The following is an 11,511-nucleotide window of genomic DNA, read 5'->3' as shown; positions in this document are numbered from 1 at the left end:
TGGGAATGGTAAATTATTGATTTAATTGTGCTTGTGCATATTTACGACGCACGTCATATGAAAAAATGAGTGGCAAAAAACAACAAATTGTTTGTTTGGACATATACATTTGATAAGAATTTATTTATAAAATACAAACCACTTTAAAAAAGCGTATAATAATCTGATATACAATTGGCATTATCATCATCATCATCATTGTGTAAATTTTATCAGACATTCACAAAACAACCAAACCACCTCAGTTTTTTTACGTCATTGCCTCCTAATGTTTTGCTCCATTAGGTAAATAAATGTTTGCATTATAATTTTACAACGCCTGAATTTTCTGATGATTGAATAGGTTAAAGGAGACAGAGCAGAGCGATAAGCAGATGATAATAGGTTTGACGTCACAATTGTATATTTAAATTTATACATCGCAAAACAGCACGAAACTGGAATTATCCATTAGTCAGCGCGTCTCTTCTCGAGTCATTGTGTATTACGTGACGTAGAGAGAGGGATTAAGTTAAAAATACATAGATATCTACGTATTTGCGGAATTATTCAAATTAAAAAACATGACATGACGCCGATATAAAAATGTGGGTTAAAAATGCTCAGATAAAAAAGATTAAGTACTTGTTTTACACACTGAAAGCGAGCTTAAGACAAAATCATAATATTGATAATAATACTTTTCGTTATGACATGCAAAAAATAGATTTTTTTAGTCGGCCGCAACTTTTTTTGCGAAAGAAGCCAACGCCGAAATTTCTGAGGTGTCGGCATCCAAACGACTGAACTCGATCTCTTCAGCGCCACTGTTTGTGGAGGCGTATGGGTCTGGAAAAAAGAGGGGGTCGGAATTTTAGATGGGAATTCGTAACAATAATTGATTTATTACATCGTAGCCAACAGCCTTATGAATGGTTACATAATATTGATAATAAAAAAAACATTGTAAAAATAGATAAAATTAATTACTGGTCAAAAATTTTGACTCAAAATATTTGGGAATTTGTATCATGTTTGCAAAAATATTGAAGTACTCACCCCTTTCTGGGGGCCACCGCTTGTGCGAGGGTGCATACAGGGAGAGTAACGCCATCGTGTAAATATTCCACATTCCGTAAACTCCGGTGTAAAAGGCGGAAGTGTATTCGATCTCGACGTCGCCGTCCCATTTCCACTTGTCCTCGGTAACTTGTCCCAGGATGAAACCGATGACCGTCATGGCGGCGCAGGTGAGGGTGGCAACCATGAGGAATTTGAAGCGGTAGATGATGCCTGGAGATGAAAATTGGATTAATTAGTATGATATATTTCCATCTACTAGGCATTTTTAATTTGGATTACAAGGAAATTTTTGTAAGGAACGAGGAAACTTATTATTTTTGCTGATATTTTGAATGCTATCTGTCATTCATTAGCAATACATGCATAGAAAAAGATGAAAATTATGGGAAAAAAGATTTTTGGAAAAATTAGTGGCTAGTTTTTGGAAATTCGGAAAAATTGTTGTCATGTTCATAGCGTTGGACACTGGGGTCAAGTTTTGAAGTGATAAAAATGTAAAGTGAACATGTCCAGATATACAAATGTAACTAATAAATGTGGTTAAAATGGACACTGGCATTAAAACGGGCACATTGTACATTATGCAAATTTTACTGTACCCTGATAATGAAGTCGGCGAGCTTCCGACATGGCTGGAAGTGCTGTCCGCTTGCTGCTAATGTTTCGAAACACACGCCACACCATCCAGGAGAGGAAGACGAAGTAAAGGGAGGCGGAAATCCCCGCAGCAATGATCAACGCGAGGGCGAGACGTGTCCCGAACGGGGTCGCCCACAAGGAATAGAACGGGTTCGCGACGTGCGCCCCACGCTCGCATAGGTCGAAGAGGAAGAGGGACAGACACCCGAAGGCTACCGCACTCAAGTGCTTCCAATAAGTTTGGAGCGTGTTACGATGACCGGTCGACTCCTGGGGAAATAGTTTTTTAAGTGAACAATTATTTAAATTATCTTTTAAACTCATAATGAACGTATCCCTGCGTATGCGATCCGATTTTGAGTAAATTAGTGGAAATTGATCACAAATTTAATTAGTATGAAGTTTGCGAAAGACATGATCTCCCAATGGGCACGTTTGGCCGAGATATTTGCATCCGAAGAGGAGAAAACGCACAGTGAATTTGGAAAGTGATTGTCGACTTTAAGGAGCACTTTCTCCTCTTCGGATGCAAATATCTTGGCCAAACGTGCCCGTTGGGAGATCATGTCTTTCGCAAACTTCATATTAATTAAATTTGTGATCAATTGACACTAGTTTGCTCAAAGCCTATGAGGATAAGCTGGGAGACCTCCATCGCATTTTTCACTTGCCATGAGGTGCTCGCCCGTGAAGACGAGCCAGAAGGAGAGCAACGCTGCGTAGAAGATCCCTTGGCGAATGTCGCTGAGCAGCAGCATGTACGGCATGTCGATAAACAGTGTGAGCCATTCGATGGGAACTGTAATCATGAAAAAGGAAACAGAATTCATTTATATGCAATACTTTCGCATAATTCGTTTTAGGTTTTTCCACATACAGTTCAGAAACTCGATCGCACATCCGAGAAATAGGATCATCTTCTCCAACAATGCGGCCGGTCGGGCTTGCGCCTGAACTCGTCGCCAGTACCAAATCACTACGGCTAGGACGATGGGCGTGAAGACCGTTTTCAGGGATAACCACACCTTCGTGAACCCCCCATTTTGGTGGATCGTTACCAAATTTAAGTCTTTCAGCATTCCGATTCCCTGCAATTAATGGCACAGTAAGTAATATTGTACATTGAGCGTATTCGTTACCAGTTATCATCATTAGCAAAAAAACAAAGTTCGCAAGTCCGTAAAAAATTGGCTTAAAAATTCATTTGCAAACTTTCACAAATTTTGCTTCAAAATTGTCTTGACATACGAATATGTGAACTAATAATGAATATTCCCATCATAATTTTTCAGGCATTGTCGAAATATATGTACGAAATATGGAATATGTACGTACCCGATTGTACTCATGCCCATCTGCGTCCGGGATTCGGATGTTGAGCAGGTAAAAATCGTGGTGTAGCGAGCCCAACTCGAACAACGGGATGAGACCGCAGTGATAAGTGTGACCTTCCTTCTCCTCCTCGATGTCGCACTCAAGCGTCCTTTCCTCCATCGATTCCGCGTACAATTTCCAGTCCGAGTCCTTATCCCACTTGTTCCTGTAGGCCAGCCTCGTGTCCAGCATGAGCATGGCTCCATCCTCTACATTTTTTAAGTATAATCAAATTTTATCAAATTCATTTCCACAAAACCTAAAATTTTACGTTTTTAAGTATCAAATTTTATACGACATAAATTCTAAAAACTAAAATGTTACTCACGGACAGGAGTTTCTTTCGAGTAATGAATTTCCAGTTGCAGAATTCCAATCAAGTTTTGTTGCCAGCGTGAAAAATCCAGAACAACGTTCTCCTTGACGAAAGGTATTTGAAACGAGAAGACGATCTGGTTCGCGTGGAGGTCATGTTCCAATTCCGAAATTTGCGGACATCTCCCAGCCCCCCGGGGGTACGTCCATTTGCTCCGGTTCGCCTCCTTGTCCAAACATTTAGTGCCCAACATCCATGTCGCACGGGAGGGGGCAGGAGCTAAAAAAGTAAAATTGAACATTTCCTCCCATTAAATATGCATTTATTGCACATCTATTTTGAAAATTACACGTTAATTTCAAAAATTCAACATTGTATACATTAATTTTTTAAATTTCCGAGTGAAAACTACTAAAATTCCACTCTCCGATCCAACTGCTCATAATCGAAATGACAAAATGAGAATGAGAGATTGATTCATTTAACTAAAACCCCGACTCTGCTCTCGCAACTCTGATTAAACAAATATTAACATTTGCTTTTACATCACAGATTCATTAAAACCCATCAAAATACTCACCGATCAAACCTCCAATCAGGAAACACACGACTTGACAAATAAGCAAAGTTGACGTTAAGACGAACAATTTCCGGTTGCTCAAATTTTCCAAAACCGTTCCAGCCATTTTTAAAAAACTTTTATTCTTTTCTTTAAACCAGTCCAAGAGTTTAAGCGGAATGCATTTTTACGTATAACGAAATGGGCCCAAAATTCCAAAATCTACCCAAAAAAGGTGTCTTACAGGAAGGACTCGAGACTTTTACGTCGTATTGGACACGATTGGCTGTGAGTAAGGTTTTAAGTGCTCATAAAAATATCAACACTACACCACAGCCGGCATCGTTTGACGGGATGTTGCTTTGTTTGCGTATAGACGGAGATGTATAAAATATAATGGAATCTTGGAAGGGAAGAGTCCATACCAGATACCAGACCACCATCATCGTTTACATAATATGAGTAATCTCACTTTCCGGCATCATGTCAAGTCTAATGGAAATGTTTGATTATTTTGGGGCCAGATAAACAAATTTGGGTTATCAATTTAAATTCCTGAAAAAATTATAGTTAAATACGCAAAAATTCATGAAACTGAGATTATTTTGTGAGGTAGATCGAGATGGAAACGCAACCATGAGAGTCAAGTCTTACAATGCCCCAAGGATTTTGGTCGGCTTGGCTCGCACGTTCGGTTGGCCGCTTGCAATTCACACACCGCTGCTGATGCTCTTTTACCGACTCGAGAATTAATTAATTACGTTGTGAAATTAAAAAAAGTTAACTACGTTTGGAAATTGGGGTTGATTGTTTCCCAAAAATGGCAGATATTTTGGATTTGGACGTGCAGCAGGAGGACATGGCGATTGATGAGGCAGGCGGAGAGGATGAAGGTAATGTGGTGAATTGGGAAATTTGGTGGTATTTGTTATTAATTAATTAACTAATTAATGGTGGTTGGTTGCTATTTCTAGGTGGAGTCGAGACTCTGAAGCAGCGCGCTCCAAAGAAGAAGGGGCGAGGTTTCGCGATGGAGAATCCCCGACCGGAAGGTGTTGACGAGGTTTACGAAAGGATTGACTTTGCTGGAAGGGCCGTTGATGAATATGTCGACATGTCGGCGCAGAGATGTAAAATATTAAAAAAAATAATAACTATGTTGGGACGGATTTTAACTAATTGTGATTGTGATGCAATTATTTCAGCTATCGAGGGGTGGATCTTAATGGTGACTGGAATTCATGAGGAAGCGCACGAGGACGATGTTCACGGCAGATTTGCAGAGTATGGAGAAATCAAAAGCTTGCATCTCAATTTGGATAGAAGATCTGGATTCTTGAAGGTATCTTATGCAATAAATTATGTTGTATTCACAGATTTAATGGTTTTTAGTATGTACATGGATTTTATGCGTATTTTATGTAATTTTAGGGCTACGCTTTGATAGAATTCGAACATTTCAAGGATGCCAGTGCAGCAAAGAACGGACTTGATGGGGGTGACATGCTCGGCAATACGATTCACGTTGATTGGGCCTTTATGAAAAAACCACTCAATGCCAACCGCTCTCGTCGACGTCACTAAGTTATTCCACTTTCGTACTTATCACTTTCTTCTTACTATTACTGAATGACAAAGTGTCGTTGTTGTTTATTACTTGGAGTTTTGTACGTAAAATTTCCCTTTTTTGTCTTCTACACTATTAACATAGGTGATGGATGAATGTTATATAATAAAAAAAGTCATAAATAAATGAATTTTCTTTTAAAATATGTATGCAATTTAGTTTTATGACTACTACACCTCCAATTTTGTAATGTTCTAATTTTATTCGCCAATCAATTTATTTGCTCAAAATCACAATAGAATTTTGTAGAAATTGATATATTTCTTGTCTCAATAATTTTTAAACAAATCGAATTTTGTCAGATCCACTAACTCACCGTATTATTTTACTACCAGATATTTGTCACTTCCATTCCATTTCTTTGGTTCTTTCTTTAATAGCAAAAAACAACTTGTAACGTGAAAAGGTTAAAATTTGCTACATAACAATTTAATTACATACTTTTCGTTTTTACTAACTTAAAACTATTACAGTGGAAATGGGCATGATAGAATTTGTGTCGCGTATAATTATATAATTTTTCTAGCTTATTCTATATATTAATACATTAGCACCGGTATACCGAACTATAAACGAAACCTTTTTTCTTCTTGTTAGAAAGAAAATCAGCTTTGTTCTTGTGCGGGTTTGAATCACAGGAGAGGAATCCGTGACCTTTTTTTACTTCATTTTTCGCGTGTACTTTCGGCGATGCATGTCATCCACACTTTCCAGATAGTACGTTCCTGGAAAGAAGTCAGCCACCGGTTCGACGGGTACGTAGGGAGCTGGAAACAGCGAGTTAGCAATAAGTATGACGTTGACTTGTCATTATCGTAATCTACATACCTTTATGATGAACTTCTTGTCGTAGCGTCATGGTTTTTTCAAAGAGAGCAGGTTGAATTTTCTTTCTAGAGTCGAGGCGAGAGTTGACGTCGGAAATTCCACCGAGAAGTTTGGTCAGTTGTCCGTTCGCCTTGCAGATTCGAATTGAATACATGGAAGCTTGAAGACCAGATCCGTAAGAGAACACGCACACTCGATTGTCCACGAGCTGAGCTTCCGTTTTACTGCGGACAAAAAAAGTATGTGATGTGATATGTACATATTTCAAACTGTAATGTCACCAGGATAGCTTACCTCGCCAAGTAAGAAACCAAACCACCATAAACCGACGGCGTGTACATGTTTCCGACCTGATTCGCCAAATGCAGCGATGGTTTCGTCTTCCCTTCAAATATTTTCTTTGAGCTGGAAACCACCTTCGTTTCAACGTCCCGATCAAAATAGGTGTCCTCCAACTTGACGCTTCGAATAGACTCCAAGTCAGAATATTTGCTCTTCACGTCGGCCTCCGGGAGAGAAATTGCGTCATTCAGAAGCAACCTGGCCAACGACTTTTGAACCAATTTGCAGTACGGAGAGTGGAACAAGATCCCATCGAAGGACTCGAGAGAAATCGTTTCGGAATTTTTCGCCTTCGCCTTCTCTGAAAATCGCTTGTAACACTTGTCCAGCGAGGAGAGGTAGCATTGGATGGACAATTTCCCATCCACACGTGGAAACTCAGACTCCAAGTCGGGCTTGTAGAAGTCGTAGACGTGCGCAGAGTGAGAAGCTCGAAGACCTGTAGGCATACACAAAAATTAGTTCTGCTAATTTGTTAAATACGCTTTCGCCCAGAGTTATGCAAATTTACCTCTCTCAATCACAAGGGGCGCATTGGGACCAACCAACATCGCCACGGCACCAGCCCCACCGGTCGGACGAGCAGCGCCCGACGCATAAACGGCAATATCTCCCGCAACGACGAGGGCGTAACGACCTACATAAGTAAATTATGGCTTTATTTTACCCATGATAAGAACAAATAGATAAGAGACTACTCACCATCCCAAGCACTTGACTCGACCCACGACAACGAATTGAAGAGAGCGGCGGTCCCCCCATAGCACGCATTCGTGGTATCGACTCCCTCAATGTCCGTGTTCCCGCTGGCCTCGAAGAGCTGCATGAGGACGGACTTGACGCTCTTGGACTTATCCAAAATGGTCTCCGTGCCCACCTCAATTCTCCCAATTTTCTCGTACCCTGCACAAAATTCAATTAAAAATTGGCCCAACTAATTAATTTGAATAATTCTTCCTCACCAATATTATGCTTCTCCATGAGATTCTTCACCACCGTCAAGCACAACGAGTTGATGTCTTCGCGATCCGAGCAAAACCCCATTTTCGACTGGCCCAACCCGATCGTATACTTGCCCCCGGAAACCCCATCGAATTCCTCGAGCTCAGTTTGGTCGACGTACTGCGAGGGGAAGTAGATCTCGAGGGCGACAATGCCCACATGTGGCGGCCACGATTTGTCCGTTCCGTTATTCATTGTTATCTATGTATTTATTGAGAATCACTTGATTTCTTGATAAGATATGACACCACCACTGCACCACACTTTAGAGACTGATGAAGATCCACACGGGGCGAGAAGTTCTGCAAGAATGAGGCCAGAAATGAACCATCGAGTCAATAAATTACCCGGAAAGAAGGCTGGAAAAGTCGTCACACACTGGGTTAACTAGCGTTCTAAGAGATTGATTGATCCAATATTGCACTAACTCCTGATAACTTTACAGGTTGTCGTTAATGGAGGATAAACAAGATTTCCCCTGGACTGGATTGGGTATTTCCACCCACAATCCTAACCAAGTAAGTACCTCCACAACAACACTACTGACGAAACGAAACGATATGATGGATGGATGGATGCGTGAGAAGAAGACTGCTTTGGTATCATTAAGAAGACGGCCGACGGACGGGTGACAACATTGCCTTAGGCGGTACAACAATTTAATGCGAGACGTTATATGCCACGACGGACGGTTTACTGCTTCTTGGCAAAATGTGTAGTAATAGATTTATAACTGACTAACAAGGAGTCGTAATCTGGCTCGGATGATCTCTCTCTCCATCCATCCAGCAATGTGCTGTATCCCATTGTGCGATTGCATAATAATAAGTGAGACCTCTGCAGAGGAGAGATCATCAGGTCGGTGATTCCTCCACGCATATTCTTCTTCTACTTCATTGCAATCCCATTATTATGTACACGAGGTTACCACACCACACGATAATATGACGGCTTTCCTTGCAAGAATGGTGGACCAGTTCTTGCGAAATCAGAAGATAGCATCAAAACCAAAGGAGAAGAAGAAGTAGAACTTTTTTTGTCTTGTTAGACGCAGGATCTGTTCTCTCAGTTGCACAACGCAACGGGAGGAGAGGACGCGACCATGTGGGAATTTTCCTTTGTACATCCGTTGACTTCATTTGGCGTCATCACACCAAGAACAAATGTAGAAATGTTGTCGAGGTAAAACATGTATAACCAGCTATCTACAAACAACAACAACCAAGGACGTCATTGTGACCAGTGGTCGCGGAAGGGATAATGTCCCCACGGTTATTCGATGTCCGTATCATCTCCCCATCTCCTCCCTCCCCCATCATACAATGTTAATGCTCCCAGATGTCCCCACAGCTTATTCCGCTGCCACTGATTGTGACATGACTTGAAATCAAATCAGGGCCAAGTTCGTGTTTCTTCCCATAACGCTAAATTCTTCGCTAATCGAACCCCCGATGTTACGTGTGTATGTCTGCATAATTGCTATCACTGGAGATACACATGTAACTAGCGGTGGTGCAACATCCTTGCAATCTTTACCTTGATTTTCCTGACAACTTTTACTTCTAGATTCTCTCCCATCATGAAATTTAGTTTATTAGCACACAGACAAGGAAACCTTCAGAAACTTATGCGACCCAACACCACCACCGACACGAGGCGATTATCAGGATTTCCATCATTCCAGAATTTTCTAGCCGCTTATTTTCTTCTCCTCATTAATAAAACTATGTAAGTAAGTAACGGACGTAGGAGAAAAATTATGGTCGATTATTATTGCATTACGACATATATTTTACAAACTTGTTTTCCGGCCATGAAATTAAACTTCACACGAAATATGTATTATGAAATCAAAATCCCGTCGTCGCATTGGAATGGCTGGTTAAAAAAAGGGATACAGAAATTCTCTCCGTAAATTCCACGTATGTCATCAATTTCTTGAGAACAGGTTTATCAATTGTGTCCAGTTTATCACTAAAAAGGAACGTGTCTCATGGATTAATTTTGTCGTCAATATTGTATTTTATCGACTCAATTCCTTCAACTGTTTATTATTAGACAGTGTAAATTCCAGATAAAAAAATCATGGCCAGCCTAACAGAGAACAGTCCAAGATAACTGAGAGGCTTATACTATTGACAATAAAAATATAAAAAATCATGGACCAGGAACAATCTCATCTTCACTTTATACGTATAGTCGCCGACGATGACGACGTTGTAATTTACAACTTATAAAAGTTTTACAGTAAAACAAATAGAAAAACATGGTTGGATTTTTTAACAAGAAATACACAGAAGACGCTTGTTCTCCTCTTATCCTTTCCTTCCTCAAGATTATCACTTGGATCAAATAATAATAATACATAAATGGAGAGTAGGATTTAATGGCGATCTTAACGCAGGAAAATTAACGCTTTCCTCCAAAAATACATACATTTACCACACACGAGATTAAAATGACCATAAGAATCTTGTCACTAAAAATCCTTCAGCCTATGAATTTTCCAGTATTATAATATCTACCACCAATTACTTAATATACTTACTTAATTGAGACCTTTGATACTCATTTTTTCACGACTTTTCCTTCGCTATTTGCCATTTTTATTATCAATTTGCCACTGTAATCACATTCATTAATCAAACTTAATTAACCTAACTGCACTAATGTTTTAATAAATACTTCTTGGAAAAATAGAGAGTTGAATATGCAGCAATATCAGGCTCAGATTTCATTCATAATTATGTAATGTGACAAGAATCTGTCGTCCTGCAAATATTAATATTACGCCCAACTTGACAAGAATGGATACACCACCCGCATCCAGCAAATTAAGAATTCTTCAAAGATTAACGTCATAAAGTTGTCAATTACTTTTTGCCTCACTTGTCGTTCGGGTGTTATTCATTAAATGAATAGCGACTGTGACTATATTTCTCAAATCTGGTTGAGCAAGGCAGACTTGGTCGATGACAGCAAATTCTTATTTTTTGTCCAACCAACCAAGAGTCCATCCTAATATTTAACGTTCATTTGACACCACCACCAAGTTAATAATTTAAGTGTAATCTCAATTAAATCAATGTCAATGCCTCTTCCAGAGATAAACGACCCTTTCACCCAGAGATATTTAGCGATACCATATCGAATACTTTAATAATTCATGGAAATATTACAATTTTTAAGACAAATTCATACCCTTGGAGGAAGGAAGTGACCGGAGGAGTGGTCAAGTTATCAGGTGCACACTTTTTTTCGCCACGTCATCACAGTAATCCTCGACTTATCCGTACATTGTAAATATTTCATCATCTCCCATAAAAAACCATGCACAGACACACAAATTTACACACTTTTTTCTATCTTTTCCGGTCTGTTTTGGATAATTATTTGTATTCCATTTCCGGTTTGCTATATCCTTCCCCCCTCCAGGAAATGGTTGTATAGTGCAAATTTCAGCTGGAGGAAGACCAGATCAGACCACGAGGGAAGCACGAGATAATTAATCCAGCTGCTTTTTCCGATAAGATGAATGAACTGAAATGATGAAATGAATCATAAAATCCTACCCGCTTTTATTTTCGGGGTAAATATTCGACTCCACTCGGTCCCGGAATATTCCGTAGAATTAATCAGCATGCATCGTAAAGTTTAACTTGCATAAGTCAAATGCATGCAAAAGTCAGCTAAAATTTTGCATGAAATGAAATCATGATTCATTCTCATCATCATCAACATGCTCCTGGACTGGACTGGTCA

General features: G+C 39.7%; 3 protein-coding genes across 4 annotated transcripts; 1 reads left to right on the top strand and 2 right to left on the bottom strand.

The window, feature by feature from the left end:
- Window positions 1-90: 90 nt before the first annotated feature.
- LOC110856966 (protein wntless) lies at window positions 91-4,318 on the bottom strand. Its single transcript, XM_022105556.2, has 8 exons — window positions 3,972-4,318; window positions 3,404-3,670; window positions 3,037-3,284; window positions 2,579-2,789; window positions 2,373-2,500; window positions 1,662-1,971; window positions 1,039-1,272; window positions 91-828 (listed from the first exon to the last, which is right to left on the bottom strand). Exons 1-8 carry the CDS (start codon window positions 4,075-4,077, stop codon window positions 713-715), a joined length of 1,620 nt encoding a protein of 539 aa, XP_021961248.1. The 5' UTR covers window positions 4,078-4,318; the 3' UTR covers window positions 91-712.
- Window positions 4,319-4,629: 311 nt separating this feature from the next.
- On the top strand, window positions 4,630-5,720 carry LOC110856682 (RNA-binding protein 8A). Its single transcript, XM_022105180.2, has 4 exons — window positions 4,630-4,843; window positions 4,925-5,080; window positions 5,156-5,292; window positions 5,382-5,720. Exons 1-4 carry the CDS (start codon window positions 4,771-4,773, stop codon window positions 5,532-5,534), a joined length of 519 nt encoding a protein of 172 aa, XP_021960872.1. The 5' UTR covers window positions 4,630-4,770; the 3' UTR covers window positions 5,535-5,720.
- A 52-nt stretch (window positions 5,721-5,772) lies between these two features.
- On the bottom strand, window positions 5,773-11,310 carry LOC110856680 (hydroxymethylglutaryl-CoA synthase 1). 2 transcript variants are annotated; one of them, XM_022105178.2, is made up of 7 exons: window positions 10,951-11,310; window positions 7,710-8,051; window positions 7,450-7,650; window positions 7,259-7,384; window positions 6,700-7,186; window positions 6,406-6,629; window positions 5,773-6,344 (listed from the first exon to the last, which is right to left on the bottom strand). In XM_022105178.2, the coding sequence occupies exons 2-7, from the start codon at window positions 7,942-7,944 to the stop codon at window positions 6,238-6,240; spliced, it is 1,380 nt and encodes a 459-aa protein (XP_021960870.1). In that variant the 5' UTR covers window positions 7,945-8,051; window positions 10,951-11,310; the 3' UTR covers window positions 5,773-6,237. The 2 variants fall into 2 exon arrangements, with proteins under 2 accessions (XP_021960870.1, XP_035713429.1); XM_035857536.1 differs by lacking the exon at window positions 10,951-11,310 and having other exon boundaries at window positions 7,710-8,387.
- Window positions 11,311-11,511: the final 201 nt, after the last annotated feature.

This window comes from Folsomia candida, unplaced genomic scaffold (assembly GCF_002217175.1).
Source record: "Folsomia candida strain VU population unplaced genomic scaffold, ASM221717v1 Fcan01_Sc017, whole genome shotgun sequence".
Taxonomy (NCBI): domain Eukaryota; kingdom Metazoa; phylum Arthropoda; class Collembola; order Entomobryomorpha; family Isotomidae; genus Folsomia; species Folsomia candida.
The sequence above is the reverse complement of the archived record's forward strand: the minus strand, read 5'-3'. Positions and strand labels throughout refer to the sequence as shown.

Bases quoted from the DNA above. Each gene is read 5' to 3' on its own strand.
- LOC110856966 (XM_022105556.2), bottom strand. From the start codon at position 4,077: ATGGCTGGAACGGTTTTGGAAAATTTGAGCAACCGGAAATTGTTCGTC. The intron at 2,790-3,036 runs GTACGTACATAT...CATTAATTGCAG, and splicing joins ATGGGCATGAGTACAATCGG to GGAATCGGAATGCTGAAAGA. The intron at 1,972-2,372 runs GCAAGTGAAAAA...CTATTTCCCCAG, and splicing joins TCACGGGCGAGCACCTCATG to GAGTCGACCGGTCATCGTAA.
- LOC110856682 (XM_022105180.2), top strand. From the start codon at position 4,771: ATGGCAGATATTTTGGATTTGGACGTGCAGCAGGAGGACATGGCGATT. The intron at 4,844-4,924 runs GTAATGTGGTGA...TGCTATTTCTAG, and splicing joins GGCAGGCGGAGAGGATGAAG to GTGGAGTCGAGACTCTGAAG. The intron at 5,081-5,155 runs GTAAAATATTAA...CAATTATTTCAG, and splicing joins CGACATGTCGGCGCAGAGAT to CTATCGAGGGGTGGATCTTA.
- LOC110856680 (XM_022105178.2), bottom strand. From the start codon at position 7,944: ATGAATAACGGAACGGACAAATCGTGGCCGCCACATGTGGGCATTGTC. The intron at 7,651-7,709 runs GTGAGGAAGAAT...AATTTTGTGCAG, and splicing joins CATGGAGAAGCATAATATTG to GGTACGAGAAAATTGGGAGA. The intron at 6,345-6,405 runs GTATGTAGATTA...CGCTGTTTCCAG, and splicing joins ACAAGAAGTTCATCATAAAG to CTCCCTACGTACCCGTCGAA.